Genomic DNA, 15,690 nt, shown 5'->3' with positions numbered 1-15,690 from the left:
GGGCAGGGCCGGCCGGCGGGCGGGCGACGATGCCGAACTTCTGCGCGGCCCCCAACTGCACGCGGAAGAGCACGCAGTCGGACCTGGCCTTCTTCAGGTTCCCGCGGGATCCGGCCAGGTAAGCGGCGGGCTCCGGGCTGTTCGCCGGGCCCAGCTCCGCGGCGCCCGCTGGCAAACGCTGGCCCCTGGCAGGCTCCGGAGCTGAGAGGGGCGTGGGCAGGGGCACTGCTGTCGACCCCAGCTTTGGGCTTAAGCTGGGTAACTGGCCGCAGGAGGTGGGCGGCCGGACGCCTGGGGATCTCGGAGCACGTGCGTCGGCGGGGGTTCCTCGCGGAGGGCACCACCCGAAATAAGAGACATCTGGGGTGTCACGCCGGCGTCGCACGGAGAGTTTTCGCCCTGGTCGGAGTGCTGTGTGACCTCGGGCAAGTCGCTGTACCCCCTGGGCGTTAGTTTCATCAGCTGTCAAAAGAGTGCATGGGTTCGCTGGTTGTGGTCACCCGGTCCATTCCCCTCTCCTGGCCACAGAGTTTTTGTTTGGAGTCCAGCCCCCTCCTTCGATGTCAAGTCACTATTACTCCTTCCTTCCGACTTGTTCTTTGTTCAGATTCTGGGTCTGTTGCTCTTTAGCTCAGTTATCGAGGGGAGAGCGGGTGGGAGGGAATGCGTGAGGGCTTGGGGCTTGATGTGGAAGCCGCTTCCTTGAGATAACCTACGTGCCCGGACTTAACGATAGGGTACACGCTACTTGAAAACTGAGGATGTTTTGTGGGCCCCTTTTGTTGATTCATTTCAAGGGATACCTACTATGTGCTGGACATTTGGAGGTGAGACACTGTCTCGCTTACAGAAAACTCTTAAGGAGACAGGTGATTGTAATATATAGCGTACTGTTCATTGCACGGATGTTTTTTGAAGGCATACTGTGTGCTAGGCATTGTTCTGAGAACTGGAGGTGTACGGAGGAACAAGTCAAAGTTACTGCTCTCAAGAAGTTTACGTTTTTAGTAGGCAAAACTAGACAAGTAAATATACACTGTCACATAGTGATAAATACTATGGAGAAAAAAAGCGAATATTCGGAGGTGGGGAAATAAAGAGTAGCTAGAGAAGCACAATTGCTAATTTAAATTTAGTGATCAGAGAACCCCTCACTAAGTGAATCTGAGCAAATACCAGATGTAGGTCAGTGGACCAGCCAATGAGATACCTAAGGGAAAAGCATTCCAGCCTGTGGAACGAGTGAATGCAAGTCTAGTGAATGTGTTTTGTGTTTTAAGAAAGAAGGGAGAGGGGAAATGAGACCAGAAAGGTGTATGTGCATATAAGGAGTAAATTGCACAGGATATTTGAGGTCGTGGAAAGTGTTTTATGGCATTTATTCTGAGATTGGACAGCATTGAAAGGTTTAGAACAGAGATTTTAAAAAGATCACTGTAAATAGATTGTATGAAAAGCAAAAATGAGAGCAGAAAGACTAATTTGAAGGCAGTTGCAATAATCAAGGTTAGGAAGGAAGAGGTGGTGAATTGTTGCATTGGAAATGTTTTGAAAAAGAGAAGTTGAGAATATGTCTTAAAGTTTTTAACATGAGCATTTACTGAGATATATGGGTGATTGCTAAAATCAGATTTGGTGGAGGAATATTGACAGTTTAGTTTGTGACATGTAAAGTTTGACATGTCTGTCTTCATGCTCTATCCAGAAATGAATTGAAAAATGACCCATATTTAGATCAGTGACCTAAGTTTTTAAAAGCTAAAACCACAAAACAGAAGAAAACTTAAGGGTAGATTGTCATGATCTTAGGGTTTGCAGAATATTCTTAGATAAAACACCAAATCCATGTATAACAAAGGAAGAAAATAGATGAATTGGGTTTCTTTAGAATTAGCTTTTATTTATCAAAGAACATTATCAGGAAAGTAAAAAAGCAACCAGTGGAATAGAAGAAAATATTTGCAGATCATATATCTGATTAGATTCCAATATGTAGAAACTTACAACTCAACAACAGAAAGGAAAAAAAACAATGGGCAACGAACATGGGTAGCTGTTTCTCTAAATAAGAGATACAGATAACTAATAAGTACATGAAAAGATGTTTCACATCAGTAGCCAAAAGGTGGACACAGCCTAAAAATGTTCATCAGTGAATGAATGATTATACAAATCCTTACAGTGAAAATGGAATATTATTCAGCTATGAAAGGGCATGAAGCACTGCTATATGCTCTTGGGTGAACCTTGAAACATCATGCTATGTGAAAGAATCCAACAAAACCTCACTATTATATAATTCCATTTATGTGAAATGTTCACAATAGATAAATCTGTAGAGACAAGGCAGGTTGGTGATTTCTGGGAACAGGGAGCAATTAATAGATTCAGGGTTCCCTCTTGGGGCTTTGAAAACATTTTCAAAAATTAGATGGAAATGGTGGTTGTACAGCTTTGTGAATATACTTATTGCCACTCTTTTGCACTTTAAAATGGTTAAAATGTTATATTATGCGACTTTAATCTCAATTAAAAAGATATCTTGACTAGACAATAGGATGTACAAGTCTGGAATTCAGAGACTTCCAGACTGGAGATTGTTAAAAATGGTTTTCAGTTTATAGAAGATATTTTCGCCGTGGTACCCAGTGAATAAAGCAGAATAGGTCTGAGTGAGGATTGAACTGTGGCACTTTCCTAGTGTTTAAAATTTAGGAACATGAGGAGGATCTAGCTCCGGAGAGTGAGGAGTTGGATTGTATGAGAGCTGAGAAGAGGGACCTTTTAATCTGATTGGGATTATTCCATTAAACATCTTTCATTTTATACCTGGATTATAGCCCAAGAGAATTGTAGGAGTATATTTCACTTGCACAGTGAGAACACTGCTAGTCTGTTCTGGATCAAAGATTATTTGTGCCCATAATTAGTGAACACTCTTCATTACATTCTTTTGAAAGGAATGTTCAGATCTAGTGCAGTGTTTCTTTAAAGTGCTGGACTTCTCTCATTGGTAGTGACTTTTTAAATCTTTTTTGGGTCACTATACCCTGTTCACTTGACAATCTAACTTAGGGACCCTTACCTGCAAAAAGATAAAAACACAGTTTTGCTGTTAAGGTAGATTGTGGGCCTTATAAAAGCCATTTACATTCCAAATGGATGGACATCTGCCTTTGCTAAAAGTGACTCCAGTGATCCTTCTCTGTATGAGCTGATACTTGAGACACTTCTGGCTGTTTCTTTTTTGTATTAAGTGGGAATCTATTTCCCTATAATTTATACTTTAGAGGTTTAGCTTTGTCTCCAGAGTTATCACTGAGCAAATTGTACCTTTTTTATGTAAGAGCTTTGACTATTTCAAGACCAAATTATGAATTTTATTCTTTATTAAGATATAAGAACTTAACTCTTTGCTGAATTATAATTTATATATAATACAGTTCACCCAACTTAAAATGTACAAGTCTCTGGGTTTTGTTATGTTACATCATTTTTTAAAATTTTGATACAATATAAAAATTTGCCATTTTTAAGTATATAATGCAGCAGCATTAATTACATTTACAATATTGTGCAACCATTCCCTCTATCCATTTCCAGAGTTTTTCATTTTCTCAAACAAAACCTCTGTTACCATTAAATAATAACTCCCCGTGCTACATCCACACCAACTCTAGTACACTTTTAAGACTCCATGAACTTGTCTGTTCTAGGTACTTTGAATAAATGGAATCATACAATAATTGCTCTTTTATTTCTGACTTATTTCTGCAACATAATGTTTCAAAGTCTTAATTTTTTATTCAAACTGAATCTCATATTACAGGATTTTAAGTCCTTGCATGTGATCTTTTTTTTTTTTTTCACTATTCCCAGAGTTAACTACATTTCCAGAGGTGTTCAGTGAATTAATAACAATATTTTAGGGCTATTAATTGTGTTGGGTTTCTTTTAGTAACTGTTGTAAGAAAGGCTGACAAAAGATGACTTTGCCAGCAATTTATTCTTCAAAAGTTAACTAGCAGTAGCACCATTACTGTTAGCTGATAATAAAGATAAATATATTTAAGTGCTAAATATGATGAATGGTGCATTTTCCATTCATCATATTTATAGATTCCATATGCACTTTTAGGAACAGCTATTTAGAAATAATTAAAAAATCAAGAGTAGTTAATAAAGGACACATGGAATTTACATACTATACTATTCTTACTGGTTAGAAAAATGATATTAATACATAACAGACAATACATGGTAGGGTGGTGGCAGAGAAGTTACATTTTACCTCAAATAAAGGTTGAAAGAAAAAACTGCCTAAATCTTGATGGTCCCAGCATGGCTTGACAGAAACCTAGGGCAGTTAGTACCAGTGGTACTCAGCCCCAGGCTAGTTGAAGGTACAAGTAGAGCTGTTGAATTGCTCCTGTTAGAGTGAATTGGGCAATTGAAACTCTCTTTTTCTTCTTCCTCAGGCTATTAGTAGTAACTCAGTCCTTGAGGTGGTGATTTTCCAAGGGCAATTTAACCACAGTTGAGAATTGATGTGCTCTAGCTAGTAAAATGTAATTTGTGGTTTTCCTGGGTACTCCATATAGATACTCAGGATCCTTTCTAAGAGTCCAGAAGATAAAAACTATTTTCATAATAACACTGATTTTATTTGCCCTTCTCATGCTCATTCTCTTTGGTATGTACAGTGGAGTTTTTCAGGGTCTGCATAACATATGATGGCATCATTGTGCTGATCAGTTGTGTATTGTGTTTTCTAACACTTTCTAGTTCTTCAGATGCAGGTGTTTGGTAGACACTTTTTCAGAACTAAGTGAAATCTGCCACTATGAGGAAAACAGCTTATATTAAGCATTCAAGCAAAATTAGGTTTTTGGGGAAATTATGTGCACCAACCTTGAGTTTGATAGCTTTCCAGTATGTAAAGACTTTTGGAGAGATTAGTAGTGACATCAGTAAATGTGACTTTTTAAATATATATTTAAAATATATGCATGATAGATATTGTTGGGATTGTGATAATATTGAATTAGTAAATCAGCTTGGGGAGAATTGATATCTTTAGAATCCAGTGTCCCAGTTCATGAACATGTATGTCCCTTCACTTATTTATTAAAAATTGTTGTTTTTTTTTTTAACCTTTGTAAGTTTTGCATATCTTTCGCTGGATTTATTTTTAGGTTTTTGATAGGAAAACAGTGATAGTCATTTGGTCTCCTTACCCAAGCTGTTCTTAACTGTTTGGATCTGAGTACTCTTCCTATCAGAAAGCTGTTTCAACTTAATTCAGATACAATAGAGTACTCCAGAGATTCAAGAATGAAAAAACAGCAATTTAGCAGTATGGCAAATTGTTTTATAATACACATTTGAATATTGAAATATAAAATGTTTATAATGTTATTGCACCATTGTTTAAAATATGGACATTTTAGCCATCATTACTGTGTGTGATAATACTTTTTGATTGAATGGAATGCTGTACAATTTAGTTGTGGTTTTGCTAGTCAGTATTTCACCTTGGTTTTACACATTGACAGTGAAGGGAATTGTTAGTATGTATGTGGAGACCATGGATTGTAATGTAAAGACTAAAGAAAATATACTTATGGAATTATAAAATCAGTGTTTTCAAATTTGTGACACTGTTCATGGCAGTGTGGAGGAATGAAGGAAAGATCTAGTGGCGACTTTATCAAATCACTGTACTTAACATTAGCATACCTGCATTTCTTCCTCTGCACAGAGGGGCAGTAATAGTACCCCCTTTGGAAGGATTTAGAACAGTGACTGGCTCATAATTGGTAAGCATTATCTATTATTGTTGTTGTTATTTGTTTTTCTGCAGTATTTAAGCCCCAAGAGGCTGTGGACTCTGTCTTGTTCACTATCTTCAGCACCTTCTGTGTTGTGTAGACTAGATTGTATAGAGACCATCCCTGCGTTCTTACGCAACCAAGTCTTTGTAAATGTGTTCGTAATAAGTCAAATGAAGTCAGCCTTCATTCTTCCATAAGAGACTAGTTATTGCTTAGTCTACTGGCTATTTTTCTACAATGACTTTGTTTTATATTCTTAAGTTGAAACTCTGAAAGGAATGTTAGGCTGCTGGCCTTGTGATTATACAACCGCTGATGATGGAGTCCTCTCTGATGCTAGGATGTTCTGGAGGTGGAAAGACAGAATTATGTCTTATTTTTTTTTTACTGCTTATTTTGTAGGTGATTCAGCAAATTACTTCTTGATCTTGTCTATAATTGAATGTACTATTGATTTATAAGATTTTTTCCAGTTCTTTGTTAGTAATTGTCAAATTATGTGTGAGTAGAGGGGAGCAGGAGTCTTTTGTCCATTATACATATATTTTTGCCTTATAACCGAGTGCTGAAATTTAAATCTTGAGCTTTTATTTCATAAATTTTGGTTGTATTTCTAGATGCCAGAAGTGGGTGGAGAATTGTAGAAGAGCAGACTTAGAAGATAAAACACCTGATCAGCTAAATAAACATTATCGATTATGTGCCAAACACTTTGAGACCTCTATGATCTGTAGAACTGTAAGTAATGGGGGTTTGGATTTTTTTATTTGTTCTTTAAGTATTTGGTTGGAATGTAAACCTTTATTCTGTTAATTGAAGTTTATTCTTATGTACCCTACTTTTGTCTTTGTTTTTTAAGATGACAGATTTGGAGCTGGATAGTATTTATGTTTTTAAAACCTGGGTTTTATTTACCTCGTCCTTTTTCTAATGCCCTGTACCTATTCTTCAGAGGTAGCCACTTTTAAATTTCTTATATGACCTTTAAAAATTTTTAGGTGGTTGTAAAATTGTATGTTTATATAAGTTAAAGTTGGCACTTTTTAATTAGAGTAGCTTCTCTAAAGCTTTTTTATGATTGGTACCTTTATTTAGGAATGGAGTTCTTTGTTTCATAGTTACTATTAGAACTAATCCTTAATTTTTATGTGTTAGATATAACAGGAAGCTAATAATACAGTTAATGTGAGAATTATTTACATCATTGATTTGCAATTTTACATCAGGGCCTGGGTTTCTCAACCTTGCTTTGTTAATTGTGAACTTGGCTAAGTCCTTCCCTTCTCTGGGCCTCAATTTTTAATGAGATTAGACCAGATAATTTCTGAGGTATAATATTTTTTTAATACTCTGATTTTATTATTGCTATGCTTAAAAAATGACTCGATAGAGCATATTTGATTAAAATGAAACTTGAAACACTTTCCTTGGGAAGTCAGCTTTGTTAAATAATAGTCCTATTTTGGTATAACCAATAATACATCTCAGATATTGAGAGGGATACAAATTGGATTTGAAGGCATACTATATATTGTTAAGTGGCAATTTATTTTGATGTTTTTTCATTCCCTGGAGAAAAAATTATTTTGTTTGGCTTATTCTTTGAACATACTTTAATAATCAGCTTTGAAACTATCACCTCTTCCAAGTAACGTTTTAAAAATAAAGTGTTTTGTCTTCTCAGTGGAAATTTGGAAAGAAATTAGATACACTTTCTTGGGCTAGTTGGAGAGGAATGTAGTAGCAGTCACTCATGTTATCTACCTCTAATAAACATTTGCCCCGCACCTGAAGACCTCTAGGCTGGTTTTAAGAAGACACACTGTCTACATTTACATTCAGCTTCTTAGCCATGCTTGGTTAATAAATCAGGAATTAATGTAGAGAGTGATCGTCCTTTAATGGTAAGAACATTAGGATTAGAAGGGAATTTAAAATACCTGGCTCAGTGTTTGCAATAATATGATTGTGTATATTACTTATGATTTCAGGTGGCAAATGAATTAATTTTTATTTTAGAAGTTTTACAATGTGTGCTGGAAATACAACTAGCCTGTCAAATCATTATATAATTTTACTGCTTAGGACAATTTTAACTAAAAAGCTGATAGTAAAAATACATATGATGGTATAACTGAAATGACAGCAATTATGATCATTAGTGTGAATAATTTCATTTTGGGAAATGTTGATCTAGGCCAGTCTCTGAAATTTATTCAGAAGCGGAAATTGATGTCCAAAGAAGGAAGGTTAGAAAGAAGGTAATACAGCAAAGAAGGTAATATAACCAGGGTCTCAGTGAATCACTGATAAAGTTTGTACTAGTTCTTAGGTCTCCTGGTTCCCAGTCCAGCATTACTTCACTGTGCCTTGATGCTTCTCAGTTAGCAAAAATGGAGTCAGTACAGATAAAAGAGGGAAGTGATATTATAGAATATACAAGAGGATAGATTCTTTGGGAAGTGCTTGTGCTTATTGTAGATTTGGTGCGTTCATACACAAACAGAACAGATAAAGTAGGTGGGAGACTGAATTAGAAATGTACATGCAAAATGCAGCTACATTTTTTAATGGTTCAGTTCCTTAATTTATAATAGTAGAGTGCCAGAAAGGCAAATGCAAAAAGAGTTAGGAATAATACCCTGATCATCATCAATTCTGCAAGTCGCTATATTTTGGAATAGGAGTTTCAAGAATATTGGGGAAGTCATTACTTTAGCATTGTATTGAAGTGTAGTACATTCTTAGGGACCATCTCTAATTAACATTGTTTTCTTTTTCAGAGTCCATATAGGACAGTTCTTCGAGATAATGCAATACCAACAATTTTTGATCTTACCAGCCATTTGAACAATCCACATAGTAGACACAGAAAACGAATAAAAGAATTGGTATGTCAGCATGCTTTCACCTTTCCCACCTTCCATGATGTTAAGAAAGCAATAGATGCACTCAGGCACCTCAGTTGTTTCCTCTTTCAAAAGTGGCATTGTGAGAAGTGCATATTAGGTTATTAACGAAGTAGCCTAGATGTATAGGGGATTATCTTAGTATTTAAATTGGAAAATCTCCTTCAAATTTAACCAGTGATTTTCATAGACTTGGACTAAAGTGTCTTCTTAATTGCAGTCTATGAGTTCATTGTCTTTCTGGGAAGAGGGGGTAAAAATCCTCTTTTGTAACAAAGAAAATGGAGTTATATTGCCAGAATTCAGCACAATGGAGTAAAGAAAGAAAGTATTAAAGTCAAGATATGGACAGAGTTAAGGATTTCATTAAGTACCGACAAGTCTTTACAGAAAGCTTTTAAAATCTCTGAATATGCTGTCATCATTTGTACAAGTTTTTATATTCTGATAAAATTTATTTCTGCTGATTGAAACATACCTGGTTTTTGTTGACCTTAGCAAAATTAAATCTTAGATTCTTTAGTCCATGGCTTTCTCTCTTGCTGCCATCAGCAAGACACTAATTTTATTATTTTTCTTTTTTCCACTGCCCCCATTCCCATTGCTCCTATCTTTTTGATATCCACACTAGTTGTTTAATATATGTCATGTCAGTTTCCCTAGATAACACTTACCTTGTCTCCCTCATTTTTTTTCTTTTGTCTTTTCCTCATTTACCTTTCATATTTAGAACTATTTAGAACTTGAGTTTCTATGTTTCTATGTATGGTGTCTAGTACAGATCTAATACATATTTTTAAGATTATTTATGCATACAAGAGCTGGGGTACAGGCCAGATGTGCAGGGTGTGAGAGGATTCACCAGAGATAAAGTGAGGAGCAAAACAGACAGATCTACTGAAATACTCTGGGAGCAGCAGGCAAGAGAAGAGAGGTCTGTTGTGCCATGTGGGTCAGCTCCCTGTCCAGGGATTAAACTCATGCCTCACTGGTTATGGATAGCTTTGTAGTTCTGATACTTAACCCTTTGTTCCACCAAGGAGACCCCTACAAATCTATTTTTTTATTTTTTGTTCTTGTAGAGAACCAGTTTCCCCAACATGGTCTGTTAATCCATCCTTTTCTCCACTGGTATAAAGTGCCACTTTTGTCATGTGCCAAATTTATGTATAGTAAGGCTGATTCTTTAGATCTAGTGTTTTGCATCTGTATTGCTATTAAAGTCTGATTGCTGCCTGATTCTTGTTCCTTTTTAGGGGCTGTTTTTTTCTCCCTCAAAACTTCTGGTATTTTTCTTTATATGTTACATTTTAAATTTCTCTAGGAATTTTAATATAGAAAGGAGACTTCAGGCATTTCTTTGATTCTAATTACTTACGTTTTGCGAAAAGCTTCACATAGATGAATGTTGATACCACACAACAGTCTTCCACATCAGCTTTCTTCTTAGTAAAATATACTAGGGATGTGGAGCCCATCCATATGCCATCATGATGTAACATTCATTATCTAGTATTCCATCCTTCAAGAAACCCCACATACTGACGTCAGGCACACTCGTCCATATCTGCCAGCCTTGACTCTGCAGCCTGCGGGAGGAGGAGTAAATGTGCAGTTTGTTGACATTTTTGCTGCCCAGCAATTACCCTGCTCTTTCCAGCTACCAATCATACTGCTGCTTTCCTGCCACAGAATACTACTATGATCCTCAGCTTTGTAGCAGGTTGGGGGTAGAGGAAAGGACACAGCTGGAAAGTTCTCACTTTAATCCGTGGCCGTAACCACTTGGCCCTTTAAAGTGTATGCACCCGTTTCTCTTCCACACTGGCATTCTTACTTTCTGTTTCCCCAGAATTTCTTGTAGCCTTTTTTTTAGGTTCTGGGATCCAGCGATCTCCTCTTACATGGCATCCGATGGAGTTACATTGGTGTGGGTGGGGAGGCAGATTTTTGTCCCCCTGCATTTGACACACAAGTGCCATGGTCCACTTTAATGCATTTCATTAACCAGTAACCACTTGTAACCCAAGTTATGATAATCTGTTATAAAATAAATTAGGTGATATATCTTTGTCCTTTGATATTTTATTATAAGCTTGGGTACATTAGCATATTATTGTTTTGGTTTTACTGTCACCATTTGTTTGAAAAAATGTATTAAATAAAAAAAATTATGCTCTTGAAATAATTCATTTTGACTCAAAAGAAGCTTTTTAACTTGTAAGTCTATGATGATCAAGTTCTCTGTTCTAAAGATGGTGTGGGTTTTCTTTTGTCATTTAGAGTGAAGATGAAATCAGGACACTGAAACAGAAAAAAAGTAAGTGATACTGTTAATGACTCAACTTCTGAATGCCTTTTTAAAAGGCCTTGACCTGGTAAGGACAAATAAATATGTTTATGTCCAAAATCTACTGTGAGAATGGATATGAGTGTGGTAGGCATTATTTTTTACCCTGAAATCGTCAGACTGAAGTCTTCTGTTTGTCTTATTGAGTGGTGCTATGCCACACACTGTGACTTCTCCCCATTAGGTGCTCCCAGTGTGAGGAAGCAAGGGCAGTGAGGATAGGAACAGAATCTGTCTCCCAGGGTATGGTCCATAACTTCTTGGTCACTGTTTAAGGAATAAATGCTGTGGAGACATTGAGTGTTATATAGAGGGCAGGAGTTAAACAACAGCCTTTCTGCAAGTGCTGGTGCTTGAGCTGTGTCATCAAAGGATGATGACTAGAAGTTCTTGTTTAGAAGTTTCTTCTTGTCAGTTATTACCATGATTCCTCCTCCTCTAGCTCCTGCTATGATTATTAACATATTTTTATTGCATGCTTACGGTGTACCAAGTCATTATTCTAAGTGCTTTACTTAAGTTCATTCATTTAATTCTCACAATATCCCTGAGGTAAGTACTGTTTTCCCCTTTAAAGACAAAGACACAGAAACTCAGGCAAGAAAAGAAGGGCATTTTGTGTAGAAGCCAGGGGCCTTGAAGCACAGTTTCAGATTTGGGGACTACACTCCTTTTGTAATTGGAGCTTCTGCTACCCCATGATGATTGTTAGAAAATGAGTCTAGAGGGGGCCACAGGGACCAGAGCTACAGGATTTATGTATACCATAGGCAGGGTATTTACCCTCAGCCTTTCCACATCCAAATGTGAACTAGACTAAGATATTCTAGTGTTAGCCCTAGAGTCTATATGAACATCCTTGACCATATTATTTATTAATAATGTATGCAAATAAATACATAAATCAATAAATATTCTATTGATTGGCAAAACTTTGATAGCTTCTATGAGAGATTAGCGCGTGGTTTGATAAGGGAGGGAGCTCATTGTGGACCTTGGAGCAAGACAAGCTTGGATTTGAATTTCACTTCCATCCTTCTAAATGCAGTTGTGACTTTGAGCAATTATTTATTGCTCTCATTTGTTAAGTGGGTTGTGTTACCACCTGCCTGACCAGAGTAATGTGATAAATAAAATACCAACACTGTGCCTCAATAAGTAATAGTTTTCTTCCCTTTTCTGAGGTCGTAGACTGTCTATTATTACTCTTACAATAAGTGAAACTCCTTGTTAAATTTCTAAAAAGTCATTTCTATTTTATAATAGCATTTACGATTAGGATTAAAATATTTCTTCGCTCACTGTTCCCTCCAAAATTTATTGTGCCTGAATTTCATCTCAGTGCCCTTAGTCTGTGGTCTAGTTTGGTGCCCCATTAATGTTGAATGAATGGGTTTGTGGATTTTAATTTTTCAGTCAAAAATGTAGTTTTTGTTTGTATGGTTCCCCATGCACTGTTTATAAGATTAATTCTTTGTTTTTCAGTTGAAGAAACTTCTGAACAGGAGCAAAAACATAAAGAAATAAACAACAGCAATGCTCAGAACCCCAGTGCAGAAGAAGGGTGTGAAGAACACGATGAGGACATTTTACCATTAACCCTTGAAGAGAAGGAAAATAAGGAATACCTGAAATCTTTATTTGAAATTTTGATTCTTATGGGAAAACAAAATATACCTCTGGATGGACATGAGGCAGATGAAATCCCAGAAGGTCTCTTCACTCCTGATAACTTTCAGGCATTGCTAGAGTGCCGGATAAATTCTGGTGAAGAGGTTCTGAGAAAGCGCTTTGAGACAACAGCAGTAAACACATTGTTCTGTTCGAAAACACAGCAGAAACAGATGCTAGATATTTGTGAGAGCTGCATCCGGGAAGAAACCCTCAGGGAAGTAAGAGACTCTCACTTTTTTTCCATTATCACTGATGATGTAGTGGACATAGCAGGGGAAGAGCACCTTCCTGTGTTGGTGAGGTTTGTTGATGAATCTCATAACCTGAGAGAGGAATTCGTGGGCTTTCTGCCTTATGAAGCTGATGCAGAAATTTTAGCCGTGAAATTTCACACTACAATAACAGAGAAGTGGGGACTAAACATGGAGTATTGTCGTGGCCAGGCATACATTGTGTCCAGTGGATTTTCTTCCAAAATGAAAGTTGTTGCTTCTAGACTATTAGAGAAATACCCTCAAGCTATCTACACACTTTGCTCTTCCTGTGCCTTAAATATGTGGTTGGCCAAATCAGTGCCTGTTACAGGAGTATCTGTTGCATTAGGAACAATTGAGGAAGTTTGTTCCTTTTTTCATCGATCACCACAACTACTATTAGAGCTTGACAGTATAATTTCTGTCCTCTTTCAGAGTAATGAAGAAAGGGGTAAAGAACTGAAGGAAATTTGCCATTCTCAGTGGACAGGCAGGCATGATGCTTTTGAAATTTTAGTGGACCTCCTGCAAGCACTTGTTTTATGTTTAGATGGTATCAATAGTGACACAAACATTAGATGGAATAACTGCATAGCTGGCCGAGCATTTGTGCTTTGTAGTGCAGTAACAGATTTTGATTTCATTGTTACTATCGTCGTTCTTAAAAATGTTCTGTCTTTTACAAGAGCTTTTGGGAAAAATCTCCAGGGGCAAACTTCTGATGTCTTCTTTGCCGCCAGTAGCTTGACTGCAGTGCTACATTCACTAAATGAAGTGATGGAAAATATTGAAGTTTATCATGAATTTTGGTTTGAGGAAGCCACAAATTTGGCAACCAAACTTGATATTCAGATGAAACTCCCTGGAAAATTCCGTAGAGCTCAGCAAGGTAACCTGGAATCTCAGCTGACTTCTGAGAGTTACTATAAAGAAACTCTAAGTGTTCCAACAGTGGAGCATATTATTCAGGAACTGAAAGATATATTCTCAGAACAGCACCTGAAAGCTCTTAAGTGCTTATCTCTGGTACCTTCTGTCATGGGACAGCTCAAATTCAACACATCGGAGGAGCACCATGCTGACATGTACAGAAGTGACTTACCCAATCCTGACACGCTATCAGCCGAGCTGCACTGTTGGAGAATTAAGTGGAAACACAGAGGGAAAGACATAGAGCTTCCATCCACCATTTATGAAGCCCTTCACCTGCCAGATATCAAGTTTTTTCCTAATGTTTACGCACTGCTGAAGGTTCTTTGTATTCTTCCCGTCATGAAAGTTGAAAATGAACGCTATGAAAATGGGCGAAAGCGTCTGAAAGCATACCTAAGGAACACTTTAACAGACCAAAGGTCAAGTAACTTGGCTTTGCTTAACATAAATTTTGATATAAAACATGATCTGGATTTAATGGTGGACACATATATCAAACTCTACACAACTAAACCTGAACCTCCTACAGATAATTCGGAAACCATTGAAAACACCTAAAAGACTTTTAAAATAGGCTTTCTCCTATATTTGACATTTGAGAAAATCTGAATGGAATTTGAAAACATTTTACAGAAAAGCTGTAAGGTGATATAGGCCTCTTAATCACTGAGTATCTTGATGTATAGTTCTCCCATTGAGTACATTATCCATTGGCAATCTGCCTGTTTAAGTGGCCCAGGCTGAACTCATGCTTTGGAGACCTACTGTCTTTCCAGAAGATAGCTTGAAAGTGCTACTTACACTTGTGTGTGAGTTCTGCTAGTGGCACTTTGAAACTGTTTTAGTTTAGTCATTTTAGATACAACATTATCACTGTGGATCCATTTGTCAGGTCTTGAGGTATCAGTTCTTTGGAGAAATTTGAGGACGGGATACATTGTATAAAATGTTACCTTGAAGCTAATGACTGAGGAGTCTTAACGGTCTTGTTAAAAATCTATAATGGATAGTTCAGGGAATTACTAGATAGTGAGAGGAGGAGTGTGTGAGCTTGCCAAATGAGGGCTTTGGTGTAGATTTTATCTTTTATTAAATGAACTGGAAAGGACAAGTTACAGTTTGAAGGGGAGAGCCTGCTGTTCCACTTCTGGCTGTTGCTGTTTACATTCCTTTGCTGAGCCTACATCTTTGTAAGCTTCTTAGCAGGTGTATGTCGAAAGCTTCTGTTTCATGGTCGGGACAGGATCGGAGGCCATGGATACGGACAACTGATTTGTCTGTTTTCTTATGTCTTTTTTCCATGACTGTGTCTACTGCCTCGTCTTGATTTATAAGCAAATCCTGGAAAACCTACAAAAATAAGTCTTTTGTGGTTTATCTAGGAAGAATACAGAAAATATTGCTGTTATTTTTGGTGAAGAAAATCAATTTTGTATAGTTTATTTCAGCCTAAATAAAATGTGAATTTTGTTTAATGTTTAAGTACTTTTTGTTGTTGGGAAGAAGACATTGTTGTGGTAAATTTACTTTTCAAAATTTTTTTATTTGCACAATTGCAGATGAGTCAGTTTTTGTCTCCCCCCCCCCCCCCCCCCCCCGTTTATGGTTTACTGTTTGGGATAAATGTAAGACTTTATTTAACTATTTACTGGATGGCTCCTAATATAAATTATCAGGATATATGCAACTGGACTGAATGAATACAACTGCAAAGATGTCACTGGATTATTTTATGT

General features: G+C 37.1%; 1 protein-coding gene across 1 annotated transcript; it reads left to right on the top strand.

The window, feature by feature from the left end:
- Window positions 1–8: 8 nt before the first annotated feature.
- PRKRIR (protein-kinase, interferon-inducible double stranded RNA dependent inhibitor, repressor of (P58 repressor)) lies at window positions 9–15,430 on the top strand. Its single transcript, XM_004683217.2, has 5 exons — window positions 9–118; window positions 6,452–6,572; window positions 8,618–8,725; window positions 11,027–11,063; window positions 12,579–15,430. The coding sequence occupies exons 1-5, from the start codon at window positions 30–32 to the stop codon at window positions 14,510–14,512; spliced, it is 2,289 nt and encodes a 762-aa protein (XP_004683274.1). The 5' UTR covers window positions 9–29; the 3' UTR covers window positions 14,513–15,430.
- Window positions 15,431–15,690: the final 260 nt, after the last annotated feature.

Source organism: Condylura cristata, unplaced genomic scaffold, assembly GCF_000260355.1.
Source record: "Condylura cristata isolate star-nosed mole 26May11 unplaced genomic scaffold, ConCri1.0 scaffold00015, whole genome shotgun sequence".
Lineage (NCBI taxonomy): Eukaryota > Metazoa > Chordata > Mammalia > Eulipotyphla > Talpidae > Condylura > Condylura cristata.
Note: the sequence above shows the minus strand (reverse complement) of the source record. Positions and strands in the feature narration are given on the sequence as shown.